We start from the raw sequence: 23,663 nt of genomic DNA, 5'->3' as shown, positions 1-23,663 counted from the left end.
GACCAGCAGGATCCTTTTTATTTTTATTCTTTATTTTTTTATTTTTTTTGAGGTTCATTGGAAGACTACTAAACAGTTAGTCTTTTCTCTGAGTTGATAGAGGATGGCAAGTTGGACACTTCTTGTAAAAATAAATGTAAAGTGTTAGTAGGAATACAAAATGCCATGGTTACATGAGAGACCAGTTTTAAAGTAATCCTTTCTTTGATCAGGCAATGATACACTGTCTTAATCCTAGGGATACAAGTTGATGACTTCTTACCTAAAATAAATGGAAGCACAGGAAAAGGTAGTGTAAAAAACTTAAATATTTTTCTCTCACGATATCCTTTTATTTAAGCAGGATAGAGAGGTCAGGTTTTTAAGGTTTTAATTGTTTGGAATGAAAAGCATGCTGTTCATAGACCATTCAATTCCTTTGTTTGTAATTCTTAATGCTATAATCTATGGGTGGGTATCCTTTGTTATATGGAAATTCTGATTATTCAAATAATAAGAAAATAATATGGCTTTCCCTCCTATATTTTTCAAAGAGCTATACTATTATTTTCTTTATTAAGTACTGCTTCCTGGGGATAATTGCCCCTCCCCCCCTTTTTAAAAATATATTTTTATTGATTTCAGAGAGCAAGAGAGAGGGAGAGAGAAACACCAGCGATGAAGGAATCATTGATCGGCTGCCTCCTGCATGCCCCCTACAGGGGATTGAGCCCGAAACCTGGGCATGTGCCCTGACCAGGAATCTAACCGTGGCCTCCTGGTTCATAGGATGATGCTCAACTACTGAGCCACGCAGGCCGGGCAGCCCCCATTTTTAATATTTGTGCCTCAGCCAAGAGTTTACTTAACAGCCTATTGAGCCCTTGAACATGTCATAGAAATTGCTTTTTTTATTCATTTATTTCATAGATCAGAGAAACCAGGGCCAGTCATTTCTGCCATCTGAAAAATCCTTTATTAGTTCTTGATACTATGATCCTTCTTTCTGGATAGTTTGGGTAATCTCTTGCCAAAAATCTATAGCCACTATTGGTTTTCCCAGGCTTCTAAATTCCTTCATTCATCAATATACCAACATACTCCTCCCTTCTGCATCTATCCAACTTTAATTGAGTACCAAATAAGTGCCAGATTCTGCATTAGATGCTTGGAGTACAGAATGAATAAAACTGTTTTCTGTGTTTCCAAATTCGTGTGCCTCTCAGCTCAGTTTTTATACAGATATTAGTGGAAGCTATCAAGGTTGATACCCAGAACTTCTTAAATATTTTCTTGTATGAGGGGATATCTTTCTAATGCTTGGGCAGCAACCAAAGTCTGATAAAGTTAGAAGGCACCTTTTTTTGTTTATTTTGTTTTTATTTGTTTTTTTAATCAAGTACTGGCAAAATAGGCTCAGGTAATCGTGTTTATATAAACTGCAAGGTCAAGACCTAATATTGAATATGTAATGAATTTTGAAAATAAATTTTTAAAAAGTTTCACTAATTATTGTTATTTGACTATTCTATATATGTTTTATAAAATATATTGACATTTTAAAATTCCAATTTGATTGAGTTTCAGTTTGAGAATTTTTAAAGGTGTAGTTTTATTCATTGTATTTTTTTCTGTCTCTTAAGTATATTAAAAAAACAAATGTAAAATGACTTAAGTATCATCTTCTAAAAGCTTGTCATCCTTAAATGATTTTGTTTTCTGTTATTATTTTGCCTTTTTATTATCTTTCTGGCATGTACATTTTTTCAAATACATCACCCTTTTGATTTAGCATGCATTTATTTAATATATTAGTGTTAACTCAAGCTGAGAACATTCTGTTTCTTCAGTTAAGAGATTCCTTGAATATATACTGAACCATCTTTATACTATTTAGAGTTGTCAAATTACTGCTTAAATTTTTTTGCCAGTTCCAATTGATGTATATGAGAATACTTGTAGATAACTCCTTGATTTAAGACTGAATAAGATATTTGGGATACTTTAAGGTATTCCTTGCTATTGCTATTTTTCCCTGCTGGTGTGTTTGTTTTTTGAATGGTGATAAATTGAGTAGTGTGAGAGTGACTAATGGAATATCTTTAAAGAAACAGAGTAGTAAATATCTGGATATGCACAAAAACTTCATTACATCAGATTTAGTTACAGAGTGGATTTTGGAATAAGATAGATCTATTCTGAATTATTTGTGATAAAATAACAAGTCAGTTATCAAGTATTCCAGTGTTACCAAAGTCCATAGCCATAATGGGCTATCAGACATGATTTTAACTAAAATTACTCTATAAATAATAGAAAGACAGCTAAATATAGAAGAGAATATTTCAAAAATGCCTAGAGATGTTAAGATAAACTTTCTCCTGTAAACTCCATTTTTGAAATTAAATCTAACATAGGTGCTATAAGTACAGGTTTGTTCTATAAATTTTAAATATATTTTTCTAATAAGCATAATTTGAATATATTTTAGAGGGTCTAGAAAAGCACTGTCTAATACATTTTTTTTTCTTATAGCTATTTTCAGGGACCTTAATAACTTCAATGTCTTTAAGGCTCGTAACATGGCTTTACTATTGCCAGCTTTCTCTAAATTTCTGCAGAAACACGAGAGCCACATACATAATTTAAAATTTTTGGTCACTACATTGAAAATATAAAAAGAAACAGGTAAAATTTTAATAATGTATTTTAATAATATAGTTAAATAACTCACCATATCCAAAATGTTGTTTTAACATGTAGTCAATATTAAAAGATTATAAATGAAGTATTTCACATTCTTTTTTTCTTCAATAAGTTTTTAAAATCAGTCTATATTTATTTTACACTTACAGCACATCTCACTTTTTAAGGGCTCAGTAGCCACAAGTAACTAATGGCTATTGTATTGGACAACACAGGTATAACCAATAAGAATCCATAGGAAATTCATATGTATAAATAAAATACATTTTAAGTATGGTGGGTCTCTATTATGTTTCTATATCTGTCCTTTTCTTTATAGCCCTACAACCCTATTTAGTGTCATAGACACACACCACACTCCTTTTGGATTATCACTAACATCTTTTATAGTGTTGACAAAGTGAGTTCCCAAGGGCCAGAATTCAAATAATAGGGTATTAAAAGTGTCATGATACAATCCTTTACATATATTATCTGAAAGACATTTCTCTAATGTATCTCAGGAGATGGCTTTGTGGAAGTCATATGTATATTTACCTTTTCATATTAACCTTGTATTTTATCTAAACTGGTGTAGTAAACATTTTCATGCAGAATCCTGATATCAAAATCAGAGTAGATAAAAGGGTGATTTTTGGCCTGGTGACTAATGGGATGTCCTGCATTAATAAATGTCATCTAACGTCCTGTGATGTTAGTTTGAAATTTGGTTTCAAATAAGTTTTATGAAGTCCTTTAGTTAGGGTTAAAATTTGGTTTCAAATGAGTTTTCATATTTAGCAGTGATGTTTGTAAAGTTTAAGTTCTAAAAAATGTTATAGCTCAGATAGGATTTATGTAAAACAGCTTTTTTTTTTATCTTGGTAATTGCTATTGAATTGAGGGATCCTGTTTTGGATTTTTTGGCTTCAATTGGCGAATGCTATTTATTAGACATTTTTTAAATTTCAAATTTCAGTTGCAGTTAGTCTTTTTCTTTTTGGGGACTATATTGTATCTTTGTTCTAGATATGTAAGGCATTGGTCTCTAAAACATTTTCACAGTCTTCCTATGTTTTTGTCTTATACTGATGGTGATTATAGACTGGAGGCTCTGCATACATGTAACTAGATAAAGGACAAGGGGAGATTTGAGTATGAAAGTGAAGAAGGCTGTCAGTAAGGATGTCAAGGGGGCTAATGAGTGATCAGGGTAGGAGATTCCTGTTTCCAAGCAAAGTTGAGATGAAGGGTGAGAAAGAAGGAGGAGAAGAGAAAAAAGGATTTTACAAAATGGTACTCATTGTCCTCTTTGACAGGTCGTAGTGCCTTCACACCTTCCAGATAGTCATCATGTTGGAGTATATTTTTAACACTTGAACTTCTCAAAGATACAAATATGTAATTGAAAGATGTTATCCAGATCTAGAAAGTAACTATTTGAATCAAAGTAAAGATTATTGTATTAAAAGAACTAAAACTTTTATTAAACTACTGTGTTAGATTTTTATTCTCTGCACCCATTAAAAACCAAAAAACAAATTATATTTGACCTGAGGAAAACCATTTACCAAGCTCTTATTTTCAAATATGCAGGCATTCATTTTATTTTTTTTTAATTTAATAAATCTTTATTGTTCAGATTATTACAATTATTCCTCTTTTTTCCCCCCATAGCTCCCCTCCACCCGGTTCCCACCCCACCCTCTGCCCTTACCCCCCGCAACTGTCCTCATCCATAGGTGTATGATTTTTGTCCAGTCTCTTCCCGCACCCCACACCCCTTTCCCCCTGAGAATTGTCAGTCCACTCCCTTTCTATGCCCCTGATTCTATTATATTCACCGGTTTATTCTGTTCATCAGATTTTTTTTAAAATATATTTTATTAATTTTTTTACAGAGAGGAAGAGAGAGGGATAGAGAGTTAGAAACATCAATGAGAGAGAGAGACATCGATCAGCTGCCTCCTGCACGCCCCCTACTGGGGATGTGCCCGCAACCCAGGTACATGCCCTTGACCGGAATCGAACCTGGGACCCTTCAGTCCGCAGGCCGAAGCTCTATCCACTGAGCCAAACCGGTTTCAGCCCTTTTTCTTCTTCTTCCTCTTCTTAAAGAGTACCTTTCAGCATTTCATATAATACTGGTTTGGTGGTGATAAACTCCTTTAGCTTTTTCTTATCTGTGAAGCTCTTTATCTGACCTTCAATTCTGAATGATAGCTTTGCTGGGTAGAGTAATCTTGGTTGTAGGTTCTTGCTATTCATCACTTTGAATATTTCTTGCCACTCCCCTCTGGCCTGCATAGTTTCTGTTGAGAAATCAGCTGACAGTCGTATGGGTGCTCCCTTGTAGGTAACTAACTGTTTTTCTCTTGCTGCTTTTAATATTCTCTCTTTGTCTTTTGCTCTTGTCATTTTAATTATGATGTGTCTTGGTGTGGTCCTCTTTGGATTCCTTTTGTTTGAGGTTCTCTGCATTTCCTGGACTTGTAAGTTTATTTCTTTCACCAGGGGGGGAAGTTTTCAGTCATTATTCAAATAGGTTTTCAGTATCTTGCTCTCTCTCTTCTTCTGGCACCCCCATAATTCTGATGTTGGTACGCTTGAAGTTGTCCAAGAGGCTCCTTACACTATCTTCAAATTTTTGGATTCTTTTTCCTTTTTGCTTTTCTGGTTGAGTGTTTTTTGCTTCTTTGTATTTCAACTCTTTGACTTGATTCTTGTGTTCCTCTAGTCTGCTGTTAGGTCTCTGTATAATATTTTTTATTTCAGTCAGTGTATGTTTAATTTCTAGTTGGTCCTTTTTCATATCCTCGAGGGTCTTGCTAAATTTATTGGCCTTTTCTAGGAAATTCTTGAAAAACCTTGTAACTGTGGTTTTGAACTCTATATCCAGTTGTTTGCTTTCCTCCATTTCTGTCATTTGTGATCTGTTTCTTTGTCTCCGCATTTTCGCTGCTTCCCTGAGTTGGTAGAGTAGCTTTGTGTGCTAGGTGTCCTATAGGGCCCAGTGGCTCAGCCTCCCCAGTTACCTGAGGTGGACACTCTTGGTGCTCCCCTTTGTGGACTGTGTGTACAGCCTTGTTGTAGTTAAGTCTTGATTGTTGTTGGTATCACTGGGAGGAATTGACCTGCAGGCCAGTTGGCTGTGAGGATCAGCTGTGTCTCCACAGGAAAATTCTGTGCTGGAGACAGCCTTATGAGACAAGACTTGCAAAATTGCAAAAGCCTCTGTGCTCAGCTTGTATGGGGCGGAGTCTCAGGGCTGAGCAGACAGCCTTGGCTTCCTGTCAGCCCTGCCCTGTGAGGCCCCTGGGTCTCAGTGTCCCTCGGTAATCGCTGCAAGCACCTCTGAGAGAAAGCCGCCCTCGAGTTTCGCCCGCTGCCAGTCAGTCAGTTTCTCCCCCAATGAATCTGGATTCCCAGATTCTCGCCCAGAACTGGAGTTCAGCGCAGACGGGAGCTTCAGTCTTCCTCCCGCTAGAGAAAGCCAGTGGTGCACTCATCAGTCAGTACTCTCTGTGCGCACTCGCGCACACACCTCCAGACCTCTGCCTTTCGCGGCTCCCCTGAGTTTCTGTGCTCTCCTCTCTTTTCCTGACAGTCCAGACTCACCCCGTATGAGTCTGCGTCCCCAGGGTCTCGCCCGAAACTGGGGTTCAGTGCATTTGGAACTGGAGTTCAGCGCAGTCGGGAGCTTCCGTCTTCCTCCCGCTAGAGAAAGCCAGTGGCACACTCAGCAATCAGTCCTCTCTGCGCGCACTTGTGTGCGCGCCCCCAGACCTCTGCCTTTCACGGCTTCCCTGAGTTTCCGTGCGCTCCTCTCTTTTCCCGACAGTCCAGACTCCCCCCATATGAGTCTGGGACCCCAGGGTCTCACCTGGAACTGGAGTTCAGTGCAGTCAGAACTTGGGTTCAGTTCAGTCGGGAGCTTCCGTCTCCCTCCTGCTAGAGAAAGCTAGCTAGGCACTCAGCCACCCATCCTCTCCGCGCGCGTGTCTCTGTTCCTCAGCCTTTTGCAGCTCCTCTGAGTCTCCATGTGCCCCTCTCTTTCCTTCTAGTTGTAGAATTTCCACTCAGCCAGCTTTCCTGTGGTTCTGGATGATGTCCGTTCTTTTAGCTGTAGTTTTGAAATTGTTGTGTGAGGCAGCAGTTTAGGTGTTCACCTATGCTGCCATCTTGGTTTCTCCGCAGGCATTCATTTTAATCATTTGGACAGAAATAAATAATGTAGTGCTTTGCTAGTATATGAAGTACAGATTAAAAGGCTCAAAAGGTAAGATTGGCCCTGGTCTGGTGGCTCACATGGTTGGAGTGTTGTCCCATACCCAAAAAAGTTGTGGGTCGATTCCCAGTTAGGGCATATTACTAAGTTTTGGATTAAATCCCCAGTTGGGAGGCACCTGATTGGTGTTCCGCCCCCCACTTTGTCTCTAAAAATCAATGAAAAACATATCCTCGCATGAGGATTAAAAAGAAAATTATGTTTTAAAAAAGGAAGACTGAAATGAAAGTTTAAAAATTAAAATATTACATCATTTTCTTTAAAATTTTAAAGAATTATTTTATGGTATTCTTAAAATACCTTTCCTCTTAACTAAGATGAATAGTTTCAAAGAGGGCTGTTAGAGAACAGTCATTTGAAAATGTATTCAGTAAGAACAAATGTAAAATTTTGAAATTAAGATTATGTATTAAGCTCTCATGGAGAAAAGTATGTTTTTAAAATGTTACAAAGTCTTTAAAGCAGTATTTTTCTATGGTTTTCTTGAGCACTTTGGATAGAAACTGCACCTTTAAAAGCTAACCATTCAGGGTATAAAATAATGATTATATAACTACAAGTTTTAGTCATTTCACTTTAATTCCAAAAATATGTCTGCTGTTAGTATTAAAATATATTAAACTTTTATTAATGGTATTCAGAATTATCCATGTTGAAACATTTCAGTTTTTCGACCTTTGCTGTTGGTTTCCAAAAACAGCAACAAACTATATCCTTAAAGGTGTTTCTTTTTTTATTAGAGCACTTGCTTTCAAAGAGTGGCGGGGACTGCACTTTTATTCATCAATTCATAGAATGCCAGCGTGAGTACAGAGTATTTTTCACATCGATTTTAATGAAGTGAGGGGCTAAGATTGAAAAATGTTGAGGGAGAATGAAGATCTCAACACGTTTGTTATTGTAGTGGTGCGCAAAGGACCATCTTCAGACAGCAGTGAACCCCTTCATACTGTTTGTTTCTCTCTTTGAGAAAAATGTTTCTGTTGCAATATGAACATTTCATATGGCCCACAAAAACAAAGAGAAAGTTTCCAACTTGTTAATTAAAAATCATTATTGAGTGGGGAAGAAAATAGAATGTCTGCACCTAAGCTTAAGAGATAGTAATATTAACCTGTTTTACCAGGGCTTAAGTCACAGATTTGGATTTTGAGGTTCTTAAATAAATTTCTTAAATTATGCATAAAAACAATGATTTACTTTAGGCACTCAGGTATGAAAATGACCTTAGGGTAGCAGGAGCTTTCTAGGGAAGGAGTAGCAACAGATTGTCCTATAGTCTGACATGAACTACCTCTCCTTGGGCTACCTTTAGTAATATTTTAAAAATAGATAGGTTGACTTTTGAGGTGATTTATACCTCTGCTGAATTCTGAACAAAAGTATTGTGAATTCTCTCTTACTTGAAAATTATGTGGCTACTTAAATTTGTAACAATCACAGCTTGAGGTAGTGTCTTCATCTCGTTAGTGACAATTAAAGGTCACTGCATAGTAAAATTCATTGATGACTTCTATACATTTTCCTATCAGACACACACTTTGTCAGGCATTTCTCTCTTCCTCTTTACTCTCTTGTTTTTGAAATGAGTGTTTTTTTCAAGTTTCTGTGCTCATGAATTCACTTTGTGGGTGTGCACGCATGTGTGGTATGCTTCCCTCCCGCCCCATCTCAGAGTACTTGAGGTTGTAAGGGTTATTCCTGGTAATTGTAGCAGACATTAACTCAACAGATCAAATGTTATACTCCTTAGAGATGCTTTAAGGGATTTCATTTAATAGTGTTAGAAGAGCTTCTGTTTTTGTCCATTTTAGAGACTATAATATTGAGTGTAAGTTTAATATTACTTTGAGGCAAATGATTTAATAAATATGACGTATTTCTTTTTCCTTTAAAATTTTATAAAGCAAAAATAAGTGCATCTTTTTATCTTTTGATAACTAAATCTCACTTTTACAGGAAATTGGCACAGGGATTTGGGACAAAATAATTGGTACCCACTGAAACCAACTTAGAGCAGAATATATAATATAAACAAACTATAAACCTTTAGGAGAAGGATTTTATACTTAGTTTTATTACATGTGACCATTTTTTAATGTTATTTTTATTTTAACTTTTGGGATTTATATTTGAACGCAAAGATAGAAGAACAGAGAACTATCAAAAGAATGTAATACTAAGTTACAATTTGCAAAAATAATTTAAAATATTATAAAATGTGTAAAATATTTACCTGTAGTTGTAATGCAGAACAAAGTTTGTATTAAAAAAAACCCAACAACTTTGGAAACTTTTATTGGGTTACAGGGAGAAAATGGACCAAATAAACATTCAGAGGTAGAGCAGAAGTTGAGTAAATTACAGTAGTCCCCTCAATGGGGATATTAGCCAATAAGATGTTTACGTGGACTATGTAATGGCAAGGTAAAATGCTAAATGTGGTACACGGGGCTTGGGGTTGGTGGTGGATAAGAATTAAAGTCCTGTTCTTGTGGACAAAGAATGAACCAAAGAACAGGGGACAAGTATTTCTACACATTTGAATCCAAATAGTGAAAGTTTGGACTGTAAGTTCAGGTAGCTAGGGATATATAGCCCATTATATGAATCTGTTTGGTTTCTGAGTTTCAGTAGCAAGAGTTTGGTTATTGAGAATATACCAGTTTTATATGAAAACTAGGGGCCCAGTGCACAAATTTGTGCACCTTGAAAGGAACTGTGGGCCGCAAGGCTGCAGTGGGCACAGGGGCGGGTCTTGGCCCATCCACCGCACCCCCACCTGGCCCCTCCCGCCACGGCCCCCGGTCCCTTGTCTGTCTTGTCTGCCACCAGCCCCGCTCCCACAGCCGCCACTCCCAGGTGCTGACAGCACGGACGGTTGGGGCTGGCGCCAGCAGTGGGTGCGAGCGGGGCCAGTGCCGTCAGTTGGTGTGAGCGACGGCTGCTGCCCTGATCACCCCTCAGGAGCAGGGAGAGGTGGAGAAACCCTCAGAGGCGATTGGGGCTGGCAGCAGCCGCTTGCACCTGATGACGGTGCTGAGCAATCAGGACTGGTGCCGGGCGCCAGCAGTGGGTGTGAGTGGCGGCTCTGACACCAGCTGTGGGTGCGAGTGGGGCCGGTGCTGGCAATAAGTGTAAGCCATGGCTCTGGCACTGGCAGCAGGTGCGAGCAGGGCCGTCACCAGCAGCGGGTGCGAGCAGCGGCTGCCAGCCCTGATCACCCCTCAGGAGCAGAGGGAGGTGGGGAAGCCCCAAGGGGCGATCGGGGCTGGCAGCTGCCGCTCGCACCCGCTGATAGCACTGAGTGATCAGGGTGCCCGGCACCGGGTGCGAGTGGCAGATCTGGCACGAGCAGCAGGTGTGAGCGGGGCTGGCGCCAGCAGCAGATGCAGGCGCGGGCAGCAGATGTGAGCGCCCGGCAGGACTGTGGCTCACGGGAGCAAAGAATTTTCAGTAACCATCCGAGGCTCGCCCAGATGACAGCAACCGGCGCCCCGCCTTGGTCTGGTGCCCCTGCTCACCTGCACCACCATCCCGCTGCAGCTGATGCCTGCCATGTTCCACGCTCTGCTGCCTGCTGCCGACGCTCACCATGTTCCGTGCGTGCCTGCTGGTGGTTAGCGCTCATTATAGCAACTGGTTGTTCGGTTCCACCATTCGGTCTATTTGCTTATTAGGGTTTTATATATAGATTTTCCAAATATGTTTTATTCCTTAAATTTGGATAGCCAGACTTGACATAGTAAGGGTTATCTCTAGTTCGATTTGTTGTCACGGGACATTTTCATTATTTTATGACAAGCTGCTATTATAAAAATCGTTGTGTATAATAAGTTATGGCAAGCAAGGCAATTTCAGCAAAAATCTTCCTCAAGTGAACTTCTGAAATAATTTTGGATTATTTTTTGACAAGCACATACAAACATTTTTACTATTATTTTTATTGATAGGCATCTTGAGCTGATTTATGATCTTGAACATGAAATATATATTCTGTGAGCAGAACACTTCATGTTCTTGTTTCCAGTCTTTTAAAAAGCAAATGTTAAATACCTAGCTTTCATTATTTACTGTGCTTGTGTACTAAATTCACCTGTATTTTAAAAATTAGAAAGCAAATAGTTCGCTTCTGTATGATTCCACATGTCTGTTTTCAGTTTATTGAGAGATTTTTTTCTATTTATGTGTATGAATCCATAAGAGACAGTGTGGTTAGTGGCTCTCCATTATAAAGTAATTTTGAGGAAATTAATTGGGTTGGAGCATATTTCTATTTGTTTTCTTTTTATGGTAAAACACACTGTGTTTCTTTTTATTCTTTTTAGGAGAAAAGCTTTTAATCCCAGGCAAAGAAATTAGAGTTGAGCAGACTTTAATTTCAGAACTGTGAAGTAAATTTTCTGTATAAAAATACACTATATAAAAGCTATAATTAACCAGTAACTTTATTAAAATTTGCTAAAAAGGCCTAGCAATATTTCCTTCAGAGTTTCAGGCATGAGATTTAAAGAGAACTTCACATTTCATGTTCCCTGCAAATTTCAGTTACTCAAGGTTTACCATGAAACTTAAGTGTTGAGACTTTTGTGTTCCGCTAAAGTTGCTTTCTCAATTAAATTGTGCATCTCTAAATCTGTTTCATATGTATTTTTGAACTCTGTCACTTGATTAACTTGTATTATGAGTGAAAGATAAAGTGTAAAAGGGGGAGAATTTGAGGACATAGAGACCTGCCATCACTTAGCCTTCTCTGGACCCTGACTCTCCCTTCGATTGCTCTTGATAGCTCTTGCTACTGTTTGTCCAGGAGAGGGCAGAGGCATCAATGCTGGATGCCTGAGGAACTTTCCTCAGAGGGCTCCTTTGTAGAGGTAAATTATGCCCTCCCCTAAGGGCATCTCCCTTTTGATGATGGTCAAAAAGTGCCCTGAAATAAACCTCATGTCTTTGAATTCTTTGTTTTTTTTAATTTTATTTTCATCACCACTTATCTACACCCGCTTCCACCTCCACCAATCCTCGCCCCTCCATCTTTGATTCTTAATCTGTGCTTATTAGGAGACTTAATGGTTTTTATTGTTATTAGGCAAGAGTCTATCTAATTCTCTTAATATTTCATGTCTTACTTTTTTTTCCTGATTTTTAAAAACATTTTTTATTGATTTCAGAGAGCAAGAGAGAGGCATAGAGAGATAAGAGAGAGAATCATTGATCGGCTGCCTCCTGCACACCCCACTCTGGGGATCAATCTTGCAACTCGGGCATGTGCCCTGAATGGGAATCAAACCATAACCTCTGGGTTCATAGATCAGCACTCAACCACTGAGCCACTTCAGCTGGGTGGTTTTTTTTTCCTGACTTTTAAAAAAATTCTCTCCCTGCCTCCCATTTTGAAATCACAGTCACTATCTGTGTATGCTTCTGTCATTCTCCCTCCCTTCTTTTAGGGCTTTGCTCTCACATAGAAATTGCCTTATGTGGAGTGATGAATACATCAAAATCTCTTGCTCTTGTGATTGTTTTCATCTCTGTGAGATCAGACTCTCTGAACAATCTCTGGATTAGTCTGATTACATATTCTATTTAAAACATATTTAAAATTTTTCATTTTTTTAACTTTTATTTTCCTCAAAGAACTTTATTACAAAGAATAGAAAACACTCGGTGTGGTTCCCACCCTACTCATATTAGTTTATGGCCTCATTAAAAGAAAACTCCTGAGTTTACTAATTTTCTCTTTCTTCTTAGAATAGCCTAGGATATTGGAGGGATTTTGCTTATTTGTACCAATCATTTCCTGGGTGAGCTATCTTTCTAACAGATTTGTTTCTGTGTTCTTAAAATTGGCCCATTTCATTTAGTTTTCAATCTGTCTTGGAATTCCAGTTTTTTGTCTCATTTATTCTTCCTTATTCTTATGTTTTAGGACAAATAGCTTCAGGAATTGTTTTTATAAAAATGCAGGCTATCTTCTGTACCAAGAATTGCTTTAATTAATTGCTTTAATTAATTTTATTTTTGCTGCAGAAACCTACCTTGTAAAAATCTACATTATTAAAATTAGCAAAGTCACGGGACCTCCCCTATGAGGTTCTAAAGCTCTCTACTTTGTGAACTGCTACTCTCTGAAGGGAAATAAATTGTTGGTTTGATGATGAATGCTAATTGTTTATATTTACTTTTATTGTATCTTGATGTTAATTCTAATGTCAGTTTATTTCCTTTTAATGATCTGTTAGATGACTTCAGTTCATTTTCATTTATGATGTTTAGAATAGGATCAGAGGAACCTTTTTTTCTTTTTCTTTTTTTTTTCTCACCAGAGGATTTTTTTTCCCATTGATTTTTAGAGAGCATGGAAGGGAGGGGAAGAGAAAGAGAGTGAAACATCAATTGGTTGCCTTCTGCACATACCATGAGGGTGGGGATCCAACCTGCAACCCAGGTATGTGCTTTCGATGGGGAATCGAACCCTTGACCCTCCGGTGCATGAGCCAACGCTCTAACCAACTGAGCCACACCAGCCAGGGCAGCATCATAGGGATCTTGATGTGAATTCTGATTTATTCCCTCACTGGCAATATGGCTCTGGGCAGTTGACCTCTTTATACCTCAGTCTCCTCATTTATAAAATGGGATGGCCCTGGCTGGTCTATCTTAGTTGGTAGGAGTGTCATCCCGTACACCAAAAGGATTCAGGTTCAGTTCCCAGTCAGGGCACATACCTAGGTTGCCAGTTTGATCCCTGGCCCCAGTTGAGGTGCTTTTGGGAGGCAACTGATCAATATTTCTCTCTTTCTCTCCCATCCCCTCTCTCTAAAAATCAATCAAAATGTCCTCAGGTGAGGATTAAAAAAATAAAATAAAATGGGATGGTAGTACCTACTTCGTAGAATCAATATGAGAATTAAATGAGATAATATTAACACTCAAATGTCTGGCACACATGTTAACTAGTAGGTAGAAGGTAGAAAACTTACTCATGGGGCAGGGGTGGTTGAAGCAACTTGTTTTCCTCGTTTTTATTCCCAGTCACAAGATGGTGAAAGCTGATTGATCTGGCTTTTTTGTTCCTATTAAAGTAATATGTTTCTGACAATCTAGAGATTAGCTTTTTAATTACCAGTACCAATGCCATTTTAAAAATTTGGTCTCAAACACATTATTTTGATGCCTTACTCATAACATTATTTTTTGGATAAAACCTAACTTTGAGATTTAAAAATATTTTTCAGGATGGCAGTTACAACAGCAGATTATGTAGTTCTTTTATATTCATCTATTCTTCTCTCTGTCAGTATAAGATCCCTAGGTAACTGACATCAATGTCTGAGAGTCAGTACTGTTATTTTCTGCTTCAATTAGTTGTAGCTGTCATGTGAAAAAAGTGGCTCTTTAAGAGCTTTAAGAAATTAATCACACCTGTGCTCCACTGGTGCTTCTTTTGAATACATCGTTTGCATTGTTCCTAATTTTTATTTAGTGTGCATAGCAGTGTAGTTAGTGCATAATTTATTTTTATCAACCAGGAAATAAATTTGGTTATGATAATTTTTGCAACTCCATCATGTTTTCTGACTAAACTAAGTGTTTAATGATGGTTCTCAAATATTGTCAAACTTATACTCATCAGTTCTCCTTGGTAGGTTCCCTACAGAAATGCCTGCACATATATATCGGGTACGAATTTAAGAATTTTCATAGCCAGTACTTCAAAAGAGCCCAAAAGACCATCATTAGTCAAATGGATAAATACACTGAGGTATATTGGATAAAAGAAGCCTGATACAACAGAATATATACTGTAGTATTTCATTTACATAAAAGTCAAAACCACAAATTCTATTACTTAATCATGCATATATAGGTATTGTGGCTATAAAGTAATGTAAGAAATAAAATACTGTAGAACTCAGCATTGGAAAGGGGAATGTGGAAGGCTTTGGGGGAAGGGGTTAGGTTCTGTTTCTTGATTTGGGATGTAGTCATCCAAACATTTGCTTTAAAAAGGTTTATTAACCTGTACTTTTGTGTTTTATGCCCCTTTTTGCATGTTGTTTTCACAATATGGTTTTAAAATAGGAGAAAATGAATAATTATCTCTCTAGAGTATCCCTCAAAAAATAGGGAGTTTTCCTAAAAAAATAAAATCCTCTATTTTATCTTCCAGCTGTGCCAAGGTAAATAGCTCTTTTAAGACCTCCAGTGTCCATACTTGGAAGTTCTAGTTTGTGTCCCTGAGAGGTCTCTTACTTTTAGTACTCCTGAAGGGCTGAGGTCTCCACTCCAAGTTTGTGAACCAGTGATTATAAACTTTTTTAAAAACAATATATTTTTCTTCTTTAATCACAGGCCACTAATAATTCACCAGATTTGATAATAAATATAACCTTAAATAATGTCAATAGTGATAGTAGCAGCAGGTATTTATTATTTAGCACTTATATACTAGTACTATTCAAAACTTTTTATATGTATTTAATCCTTAGTTTTAGAGTGAGGAAATATTCAAATAATTTTTCCAAGTTTGATCCCTTTAAAAATTCATTTGCTCACCAAATATTCATTAAGTATCTACTATGTATATACCAGGCATTATTTTAGCTGTTGCGGGTAGAGAAATGAACAAGACAAAGAAAGCTTTGCCTTCATGTTGTTTATATTTCCTTAAAGAGTCAAAAACTAATAAAACAACAAAATAATATGTTAGGTAATGATGAGTCCACTGAAGAAAAATAAAAGAATATAATGCAGTAGGGAGCGACAAAGGTAATAATATATGGGATTTGAACAGAGATAGTACAAAACTGAGTGAGTTATATATGTATCTGGGGAAAAGTCTATGAGATAGAAACCATGTGAAAACCCAAGGCAGATTTGAAATTGGAGTTTTAGAATAATAAAAAGGCTTTAAAAAAATAAAGGGCCAGATAGTAAATATTTTAGGCTTTGTAGGCTATAAGATCTCTGTTGGGACTGCTAAACTCTGCCATTGTAGTGGAAAGCAACCATGGTCAATCTGTAAATGAATGGACCTGGCTGTGTTCCTGTAAACTATTTACCAAATAGGCAGCAGGCTGGATTTGGCCTGGTGGGGCTGTTGATGACTGACCCCTGGGCTGGATCACATGGCCGTTATAGGTCATAGTAGGGACTTCAGATTTTATTTAAAAAGTGAGAAAGTTGTTTTTTTTAAATATATTTTTATTGATTTCAGAGAGGAAGGGAGAGGGAGAGAGAGATAGAAACATAAATGATGAGAGAGAATCATTGATTGGCTGCCTCCTACACGTCCCCTACTGGGGATTGAATCTGCAACCCAGGCCTGTGCCCTTGAATAGAATTGAACCCAGGATCCTTTAGTCCGCACGCTAACGCTCTATCCACTGAGCCAAAACAGCAGAGTGAGAAAGTTTTAAGCAATAAATTACTCCTGATATGACATGTGTTTATAATTTTTTAAACAATGTGTTACTTAAATCTTGACATACTAGAGAAAGTTTAGAATGGCTTTCAAAGTCTGTGTTTATATTATTTTATTATTTGCTATATTCATGTAACAAGCATTTGTGGAACTTGTATTTTATGTCAGAATTGTATTAGTAGAAAGCAACCATGGTCAATCTGTAAACTGCCTAATATAAAATTACTAGAGGCCCACGGTGCACGAAATTCGTGCACGGGGTTGGGGGTGTCCCTCAGCCCAGCCTGCACCCTCTCCAATCTGGGACCCCTCAAGGGATGTCCGACTACCCACTGGGATCGGGCCTAAACAGGCAGTCGGACATCCCTCTCACAATCCAGGACTGCTGGCTCCCAACTGCTCGCCTGCTTGCCTTCCTGATTGCCCCTAACCGCTTCTGCCTGCCAGCCTGATCACCCCCTAACCACTCCCCTGCCAGCCTGACTGATGCCTAACTGCTCCCCTGCCAGCTTGTTTGCCCCTAACTGCCCTTCCCTGCAGGCCTAGTCACCCCTAACTGCCCTCCCCTGCAGGCCTGGTCACCCCTAACTGCCCTCCCCTACAGGCCTGGTACCCCCCAACTGCTCTCCCCTGCAGGCCTGGGTCCCCCCCAACTGCCCTTCCCTGCAGACCCAGTCACCCCCAACTTCCCTCCTCTGCTGGCCGGGTCACCCCTAACTGCCCTCCCCAGCAGGCTTGATCGCCCCCAACTGCCCTCCCTTGCAGGCCTGGTCCCTTCCAACTGCCCTCCCCTGCTGGCCTGATCGCCCACAACTGCCCTCCCTTGCAGGCCTGGTCCCTCCCAACTGCCCTCCCCTGCTGGCCATCTTGTGTCCACATGGGGGCAGGATCTTTGACCACATGGGGGCAGCCATCTTGTGTGTTGGAGTGATGGTCAATCCGCATATTACTCTTTTATTAGATAGGATAGAGGCCTGGTGCATGGGTGGGGGCCAGCTGGTTTGCCCTAAGGGTGTCCCGGATCAGGGTGGGGGTTCCCTTGGGGTGTGGGGCGGCCTGGGTGAGGGGCCTGTGGTGGTTTGCAGGCCGGCCACGCCCCCCGGCGACCCAAGCAGAGGCCCTGGGATCTGGGATTTATCTTCTACAATTGAAACTTTGTAGCCTGGAGTGGAGCCAAGCCTTCTGCTTGCTCCATGGTGGCAGCCATTTCTGTTGGGATTTATGTATCTTCTATAATTGAAATTTTGTAGCCTTGAGTGGAGGCCTGGGCCGGCAAGGGCAGGCAGAAAGCTTGGCTTCCTCCATTGCCAGGGAAACCCAAGCCTCCCTCCTGCTCTCTGTGGTTGCAGCCATCTTGGTTGGGTTTATTTGCATATTCCCTCTTGATTGGCTGGTGGGAGTGGCTGGTGGGCATGGCTTGTGGGTGTAGCGGAGGTATGGTCAATTTGCATATTACTCTTTTATTAGATAGGATAGGATTCCTGCTTTCTGTAGACAATAAATTCCTAGACTTATTACATTTCTCTTGATAATCTTTGAGGAATACCTAGTATTGTAACTGGTGCATAGTTGTAAATATTTGAAGGAATCTTAAAAGTTCATAGTATGGGAAAGGTAGACATAGAAAGTTGAAATAGCTTAATAGAGATATGAATTGAAAAGGAATGGAAAGAAGGGAAGAGAGAGATACCAAGTCTATCCAGAGGAAAAAGGAAGAGAAGATAAATTCCATTTTAAACATGGTGAGATTAAGTTCCTGTGAGATTGTTGAGTGAAGATATTTGGGGAGTAGTAGGACAATAGGGTTCTCAGACCTAAAAGAGAGGTCTAAACTAGGCATCAATGTTTAGAAATTATAAATGTGACTCAGTTGGTTGGGTGTTGTCCAGTGCACTGAAAAGTTGCCAGTTCAATTCCTGGTCAAGGAACTTGCCCCAGTTTTAGGCTTGTTCCCCAGTCGTGGGTGTGTAGGAGGCAGCTGAGATGTTTCACTCTCACATTGATGTTTTTCTCTCTCCCTTCCTCTCTCTAAAAATCAATTTAAAATCTTTTTTTAAATAGTGTACCATATAATGTCATTAAAAATAATTTCGTTGTTGTTGACAGAGATCTCAAAGACTAACACATATTTAGATCACAATTAGAAGAAAGGAAAGTCAATGAAAGGCTAAGATGGAACGAATGAGCAAGAAATAGGTGGTAACTTATAAGTCAAAGTCAAAGAATTTTAAAAGGGAGGCAGTAAATTTTTTATTAAATATGTACCCATTCATAGTAAAAGATTATAAAAGACATAAGATCACAAAGACAAAGAGAATGGGAGTGGAGACTACAACAGACAATAGATGTCAACAGAATTTTGGAAGATATAAAACAGATAATTGAGTAGTAAGAGATGTGGGTTTTTATTCTTTTTAAAAATATGTTTTTATTAATTTCAGAGGGGAAGGGAGAGGGTGAGAGAGATAGAAACATCAGTGATGAGAGATAATCATTGATCAGCTGCCTCCTGCACGCCCCCTACTGGGGATCAAGCCTACAACATTGAAACACAAAAAATATAGGAAGCAGAATAAAACTTCATCATCATTATTATTATTATTAATCTTTGCTCCAGGTTATTTTTCTATTGCTTTTAGATAAAGTGAGAGGGAAGAGGAAAGGGAGAGGGGGAGAGAAAAATATTGATGTGAGAGAGACACATTGATTGATTGCCTTCCACATGCACTCCTACCGGGCCGGGGATGGAGCCTCCAACTTAGGTATATACTCTTGACCAGGAATCGAACCCGAGACCTCTCGATGCATGGGACAATGCTCAACCAACTGAGCCACACTGACAGGACTTACTTTGGCTTTTTTTAAAGGAGGCTGGGGCAAACCGTGCCACATACTGTAAAGAGCAGCCGTGAGCAAACTACGGCCTACAGGCCGGATCTGGCCCGTTCGGCTGTTTTATCCAGCCCGCGGAGCTGAAAGAGCGGAGGGTTCTCTTGCTCTCCCCTCCGCTCCTTTACTTTGAATTTATATTAGTTCACACAAACACTCCATCCATGCTTTTGTTCTGGCCCTCCGGTCCAGTTTAAGAACCCATTGTGGCCCTCGAGTCAAAAAGTTTGCCCACCCCTGGTAAAGAGCTTAAATGGGAGGGAAAAAATTGAAAAGGAGCCATGGGTTTGGACAGATAGGAGGTTATAGTGATCTTGGAACAGTTTTGATTATTGAGTTGTGGGTGTAGACCAAGTTGTAGTAGGTTGAAGAGTGAAAGAATAGAGAAAATATGTCACATATGGCAAAAGTGTAAATTGAAGGAGACCAACTGACATACAGGGTTAAATAAGGGGATATACAGAATAGCTATATCATCCTCCTCAGTGAAATGCAGAATATGAAAATCTGACTTTAAATGATAAAGAAGCTACATTATACATTTACAGATAATCCCCTATAAAAGTTTATTTTTTTAAATACTTAGCTCTTCTAAAATGATTCATTTGACTAAAAAAAATGTTATATAGGCATCTCTGCTGATAGTATCAATAAGGAAAAGTAAACTATTGGTATAACATAATTTGTATTATTTCTTTATTTAAATAACATGCCTTCTCAGAATTCCTTTATTTCAATTTAATATCCTTGATTTAAATAGAATTGCTTTGTTTGTTCTGAGTACTTTTTAAAAAATTGCTAGGCTTTAAAATAAGGTGAAAACTAATGAAAATAAAAGGTAAATTGTTCCCCTACCTCCAGATTTCTGCATTAATCTGATTGTTCTTTAGAGTTTGATTTCTCGGAGTTCCCCATCCAGGGTCTAGTTCTTGTTCAAGCCTAGTCATGGGAGTAATGTTATCATCTTTAAATTTGGTCATGGAATGTGTTGCACCGACTGCCCTGCTCAGGGAAATGCTATTCGGTTTGGGCTTGGATAGTAACGCTTATTTTCTTTGGCAGAGAAGCTGATCGTCGAGGGGCATCTAACCAAAGTGGTAGAAGAAACAAAGCTTTCAAAAGGTTTGTGTTCTGTGGGATTTTTCTGTGGGTTTCCCGACTCTTGGATAATGAAGGTTAGTGTATATTTTCAAGGTCATTGTATTTTAAAAATCAGTTTATTTCTTATAGCTCAAAAAATGGCAGTTCTATAATAGTGTCATATAATAATATAAAATAGTTGAGTTCTATTTTAAGAAGAATATCTTAATTGGAAAGTTTCTTTTTTAAAAGGGTATATATGTGTGTGTTTTTAAGTGCTTAGAATAGGTTTCTTTAGGTATTAAGATTTTTTGCTATCTCTTTCACTTCAGCTTTGATCTCAAATTTTTAATCAAATACAATGTAAATCTTATTTGAAACAACAGGTAAAAAATGTTTGCAGTTCATTTTGGGGGGATATTATACCTTTAACATTTCTTATGATAATATTTTCTTCATTGTTGGTATCTCAATTTGATTTAAACAAACGTGAATACGTAGGATCTTCTTATATTTTATCATGAATAGTCCTATAATTGCCTGAAGTATTTTATTCTGTTAATTCTTTTCTGTCAGACTTAGAGAAGAAAAGTGAGTTTTAAAGCATCATAGTGTCAAGTCACTTTTGTGCATAGGGAAATTGGGCAAATTTTATAGGATATGCTTCTGGTTATTCTAGGACTTCTTTCAGAACATACCAGTTTAAAATCTAAAGCTACATTTCCAATTATTTTGGTCAGTTAAAACAACAAGTGATAAAAGTTTGGAATACTCAATTTCAGTATATTCTATTTAATGAAAATAATTGGATTTATTTGGCTTTTAAAAATATTTTAAAGGATAGTGTTATTTCAAATATCTGGTGGCTTCCATTCTGAATTTTGTGCACAGCAGATGCCATATTTGGAGAAAGAATGCATAGAGTATGCATCACTAATATTGTTCTGGCAAGCAGGCATTGAGTTTCAGAACGTGAACTATTTTTAGTATGTATGGCAATTTATTTCATCTTATTAAAGTGAGATGAGAACAAACTTTAAAATAGCTTGTACTTCATCACCTAAATATCTATTCAGATTAGTTGGTTGAATAAGCAACACTTTGAAGTGGAAGTAGAGCCTTTGGTGGAAAAATGAATGCTGCTTTAATTAAAGAAAAGTATCTTGATGCTTCTTTCTAATGCATTCTGAATTAAACTATATTTTCTCAAAATTATGGGATGTCATTTTTGAAAGAGGTTTGTGCAATCTTACTGATTTCCTTTTGAAATTTGGCTATAAAATATCTATTGAACGTTTTAAAGAGCATACTTTTTGATCTAGCAGTTTTACTTCTGGCCTTTTTATCTTTTTTTTTTTTTAATATATTTTATTGATTTTTTACATAGAGGAAGGGAAAGGAATAGAGTGTTAGAAACATTGATGAGACAGAAACATCGATCAGCTGCCTTCTGCACATCCCCCTACTGGAGATGTGCCCGCAACCAAGGTACATGCCCTTGACTGGAATCAAACCTGGGACCCTTCAGTCCACAGGCCGACGCTCCATCCACTGAGCCAAACTGGTTAGGGCTGGCCTTTTTATCTTAAGGAAAAAATTAAACAAATGTGCAAGGGTATTTGTTTTAGTGTTACTTTTTTTATTTGGTTTTGTGCTTGTTTTTTTTTTTTTAATTGATTTTTGTTTTGAGAGGGAGACAGAGATCAATTTGTTGTTCCACTTATCTATGCATTCATTGGATGATTCTTGTATGTGCCCTGACCAGAGATCAATTCCACAACATTGGCGTATTGAGACAACACTCTAACCAACTTAGCTACCCAGCCAGGGCCTGTTTTAAAAAGCAAAAAGAGAAAAACATAGGTGTCCATTAATAAATTATAGCAAATAAATCCATGCAAGAGAATAGAATATACTCTTTAAAAATAATAACACAGATACAAGTTTTATATACCCAGAGATTTTTTTTATCACCAGTCAGCATTTTACTAGTACTTCTCACAATAAATGTGCAGCGTAATACTTGTAACAAACTAGATGGCTGAAATAAGTTACATTTTAAATCTTTTATATCTGGCTATAAAGTATTTTCTTTTGGATCTGGCCAAATTGTGTTATTTTTGTTTTACTGGCAATGTTTTTAGGGGAATTTTCTTTTCTGCATTGAAAGTATCAGTTGCTAGAAATTGCCAGTTATCAGCTGTACAATCTTAGTATTGTCTTCATATATTTTACCTAATGTAAAATGTAATCATTGGCTGCATATGCTTTTTGTTTAAGCCCCTACTCAACTTGCAGTTAATGTGTGTTTACAGTTGCTTTAGGGGTGAAAGTAGTAAGAAAGTAGTAGACAGCTGGATTGAACTTCAAGTTCTACCACTAGCCATATGCCATCAGATACTTATTTTAGTTCTTTAAACCTCAGATTCCTTATTTGTAAACAGGGATTGGCAATATTTAATTTGCAGGGTTTTGTGGGAATTTAATGAACCATTGCTTAATAAAGCAAGAAGCAGCCCTGACCGGTTTGGCTCAGTGGATAGAGTGTCGGCCTGCAGACTGAAAGGTCCCAGGTTTGATTCCGGTCAAGGGCATGTACCTTGGTTGCGGGCATATCCCCATTTGGGGGGGGGGGGTTAGGAGTCAGCTGATCAATGTTTCTCTCTCATTGATGTTTCTAACTCTCTATCCCTCTCCCTTACTCTCTGTAAAAAAATCAATAAAATATATATTTTTTAAAAAATGAATAAAGCAGGAAGCACCATACTGGTATTCACATAAATGTTAGTTCTCCTTTTCCTTTTTTTTTTTTTTTTTTAATATGTTTTTGTTGATTTCAGAGAGAGGAAGGGAGATGGAGAGAGTGATAGAAACATCAATGATGAGAGAGAATCATTGATTGGCTGACTCCTGCACGCTCCCTACTGGGTTTTGAGCCTGCAACCCGGGCATGTGTCCTGACCAGGAATTGAACCCTGACTTCCTGGTTCATGAGTAGACACTCAACAACTGAGCCACACCAGCCTGGCATCTCCCCTTTTCCTTCTTTTCCTGATCCTTAACCTTGCTCTATTTCCTGGTTCTAACGGTATACAAAGTGGTCTATGGCCCATATGTTTGTTTTGCCCGTCCATTGTTATGTCTACTCAAAGATACAGTGAAAATAGTCACCTTGTTGTAGACTTCCCAGTTTCGGAGTAGTTTTGGTATTGATGTTGGTAGCTATATTTTTATTTCCTTCTGAATACTATTGGTATGTATCTTAATGATTAAATACAGCAGAGAAAATGAACTAGTAATGACTTTTTAAAAATT

At 38.2% G+C, this 23,663-nt stretch overlaps 2 protein-coding genes across 20 annotated transcripts in view; one reads left to right on the top strand and one right to left on the bottom strand.

Moving 5' to 3' along the window:
• DNASE1L3 (deoxyribonuclease 1L3) overlaps positions 1-23,663 on the bottom strand; it is a 969,732-nt gene that overhangs the window by 692,852 nt on the left and 253,217 nt on the right. The window lies entirely within an intron of this gene.
• SLMAP (sarcolemma associated protein) overlaps positions 1-23,663 on the top strand; it is a 165,337-nt gene that overhangs the window by 110,402 nt on the left and 31,272 nt on the right. For 9 of the 19 annotated variants that reach the window (XM_080675116.1, XM_080675113.1, XM_080675122.1 and 6 more), the window contains 3 exons: positions 239-289; positions 7,693-7,755; positions 20,331-20,390. In XM_080675116.1, the coding sequence (XP_080531242.1) occupies positions 239-289; positions 7,693-7,755; positions 20,331-20,390 (174 nt within the window). The remainder of the gene's footprint in view (positions 1-238; positions 290-7,692; positions 7,756-20,330; positions 20,391-23,663) is intronic. The other 10 variants (XM_080675118.1, XM_080675127.1, XM_080675111.1 and 7 more) reach the window with 2 other exon arrangements.

This window comes from Plecotus auritus (assembly GCF_963455305.1).
Source record: "Plecotus auritus genome assembly, chromosome: 6".
Classification (NCBI taxonomy): Eukaryota; Metazoa; Chordata; class Mammalia; order Chiroptera; family Vespertilionidae; genus Plecotus; species Plecotus auritus.
The sequence above is the reverse complement of the archived record's forward strand: the minus strand, read 5'-3'. Positions and strand labels throughout refer to the sequence as shown.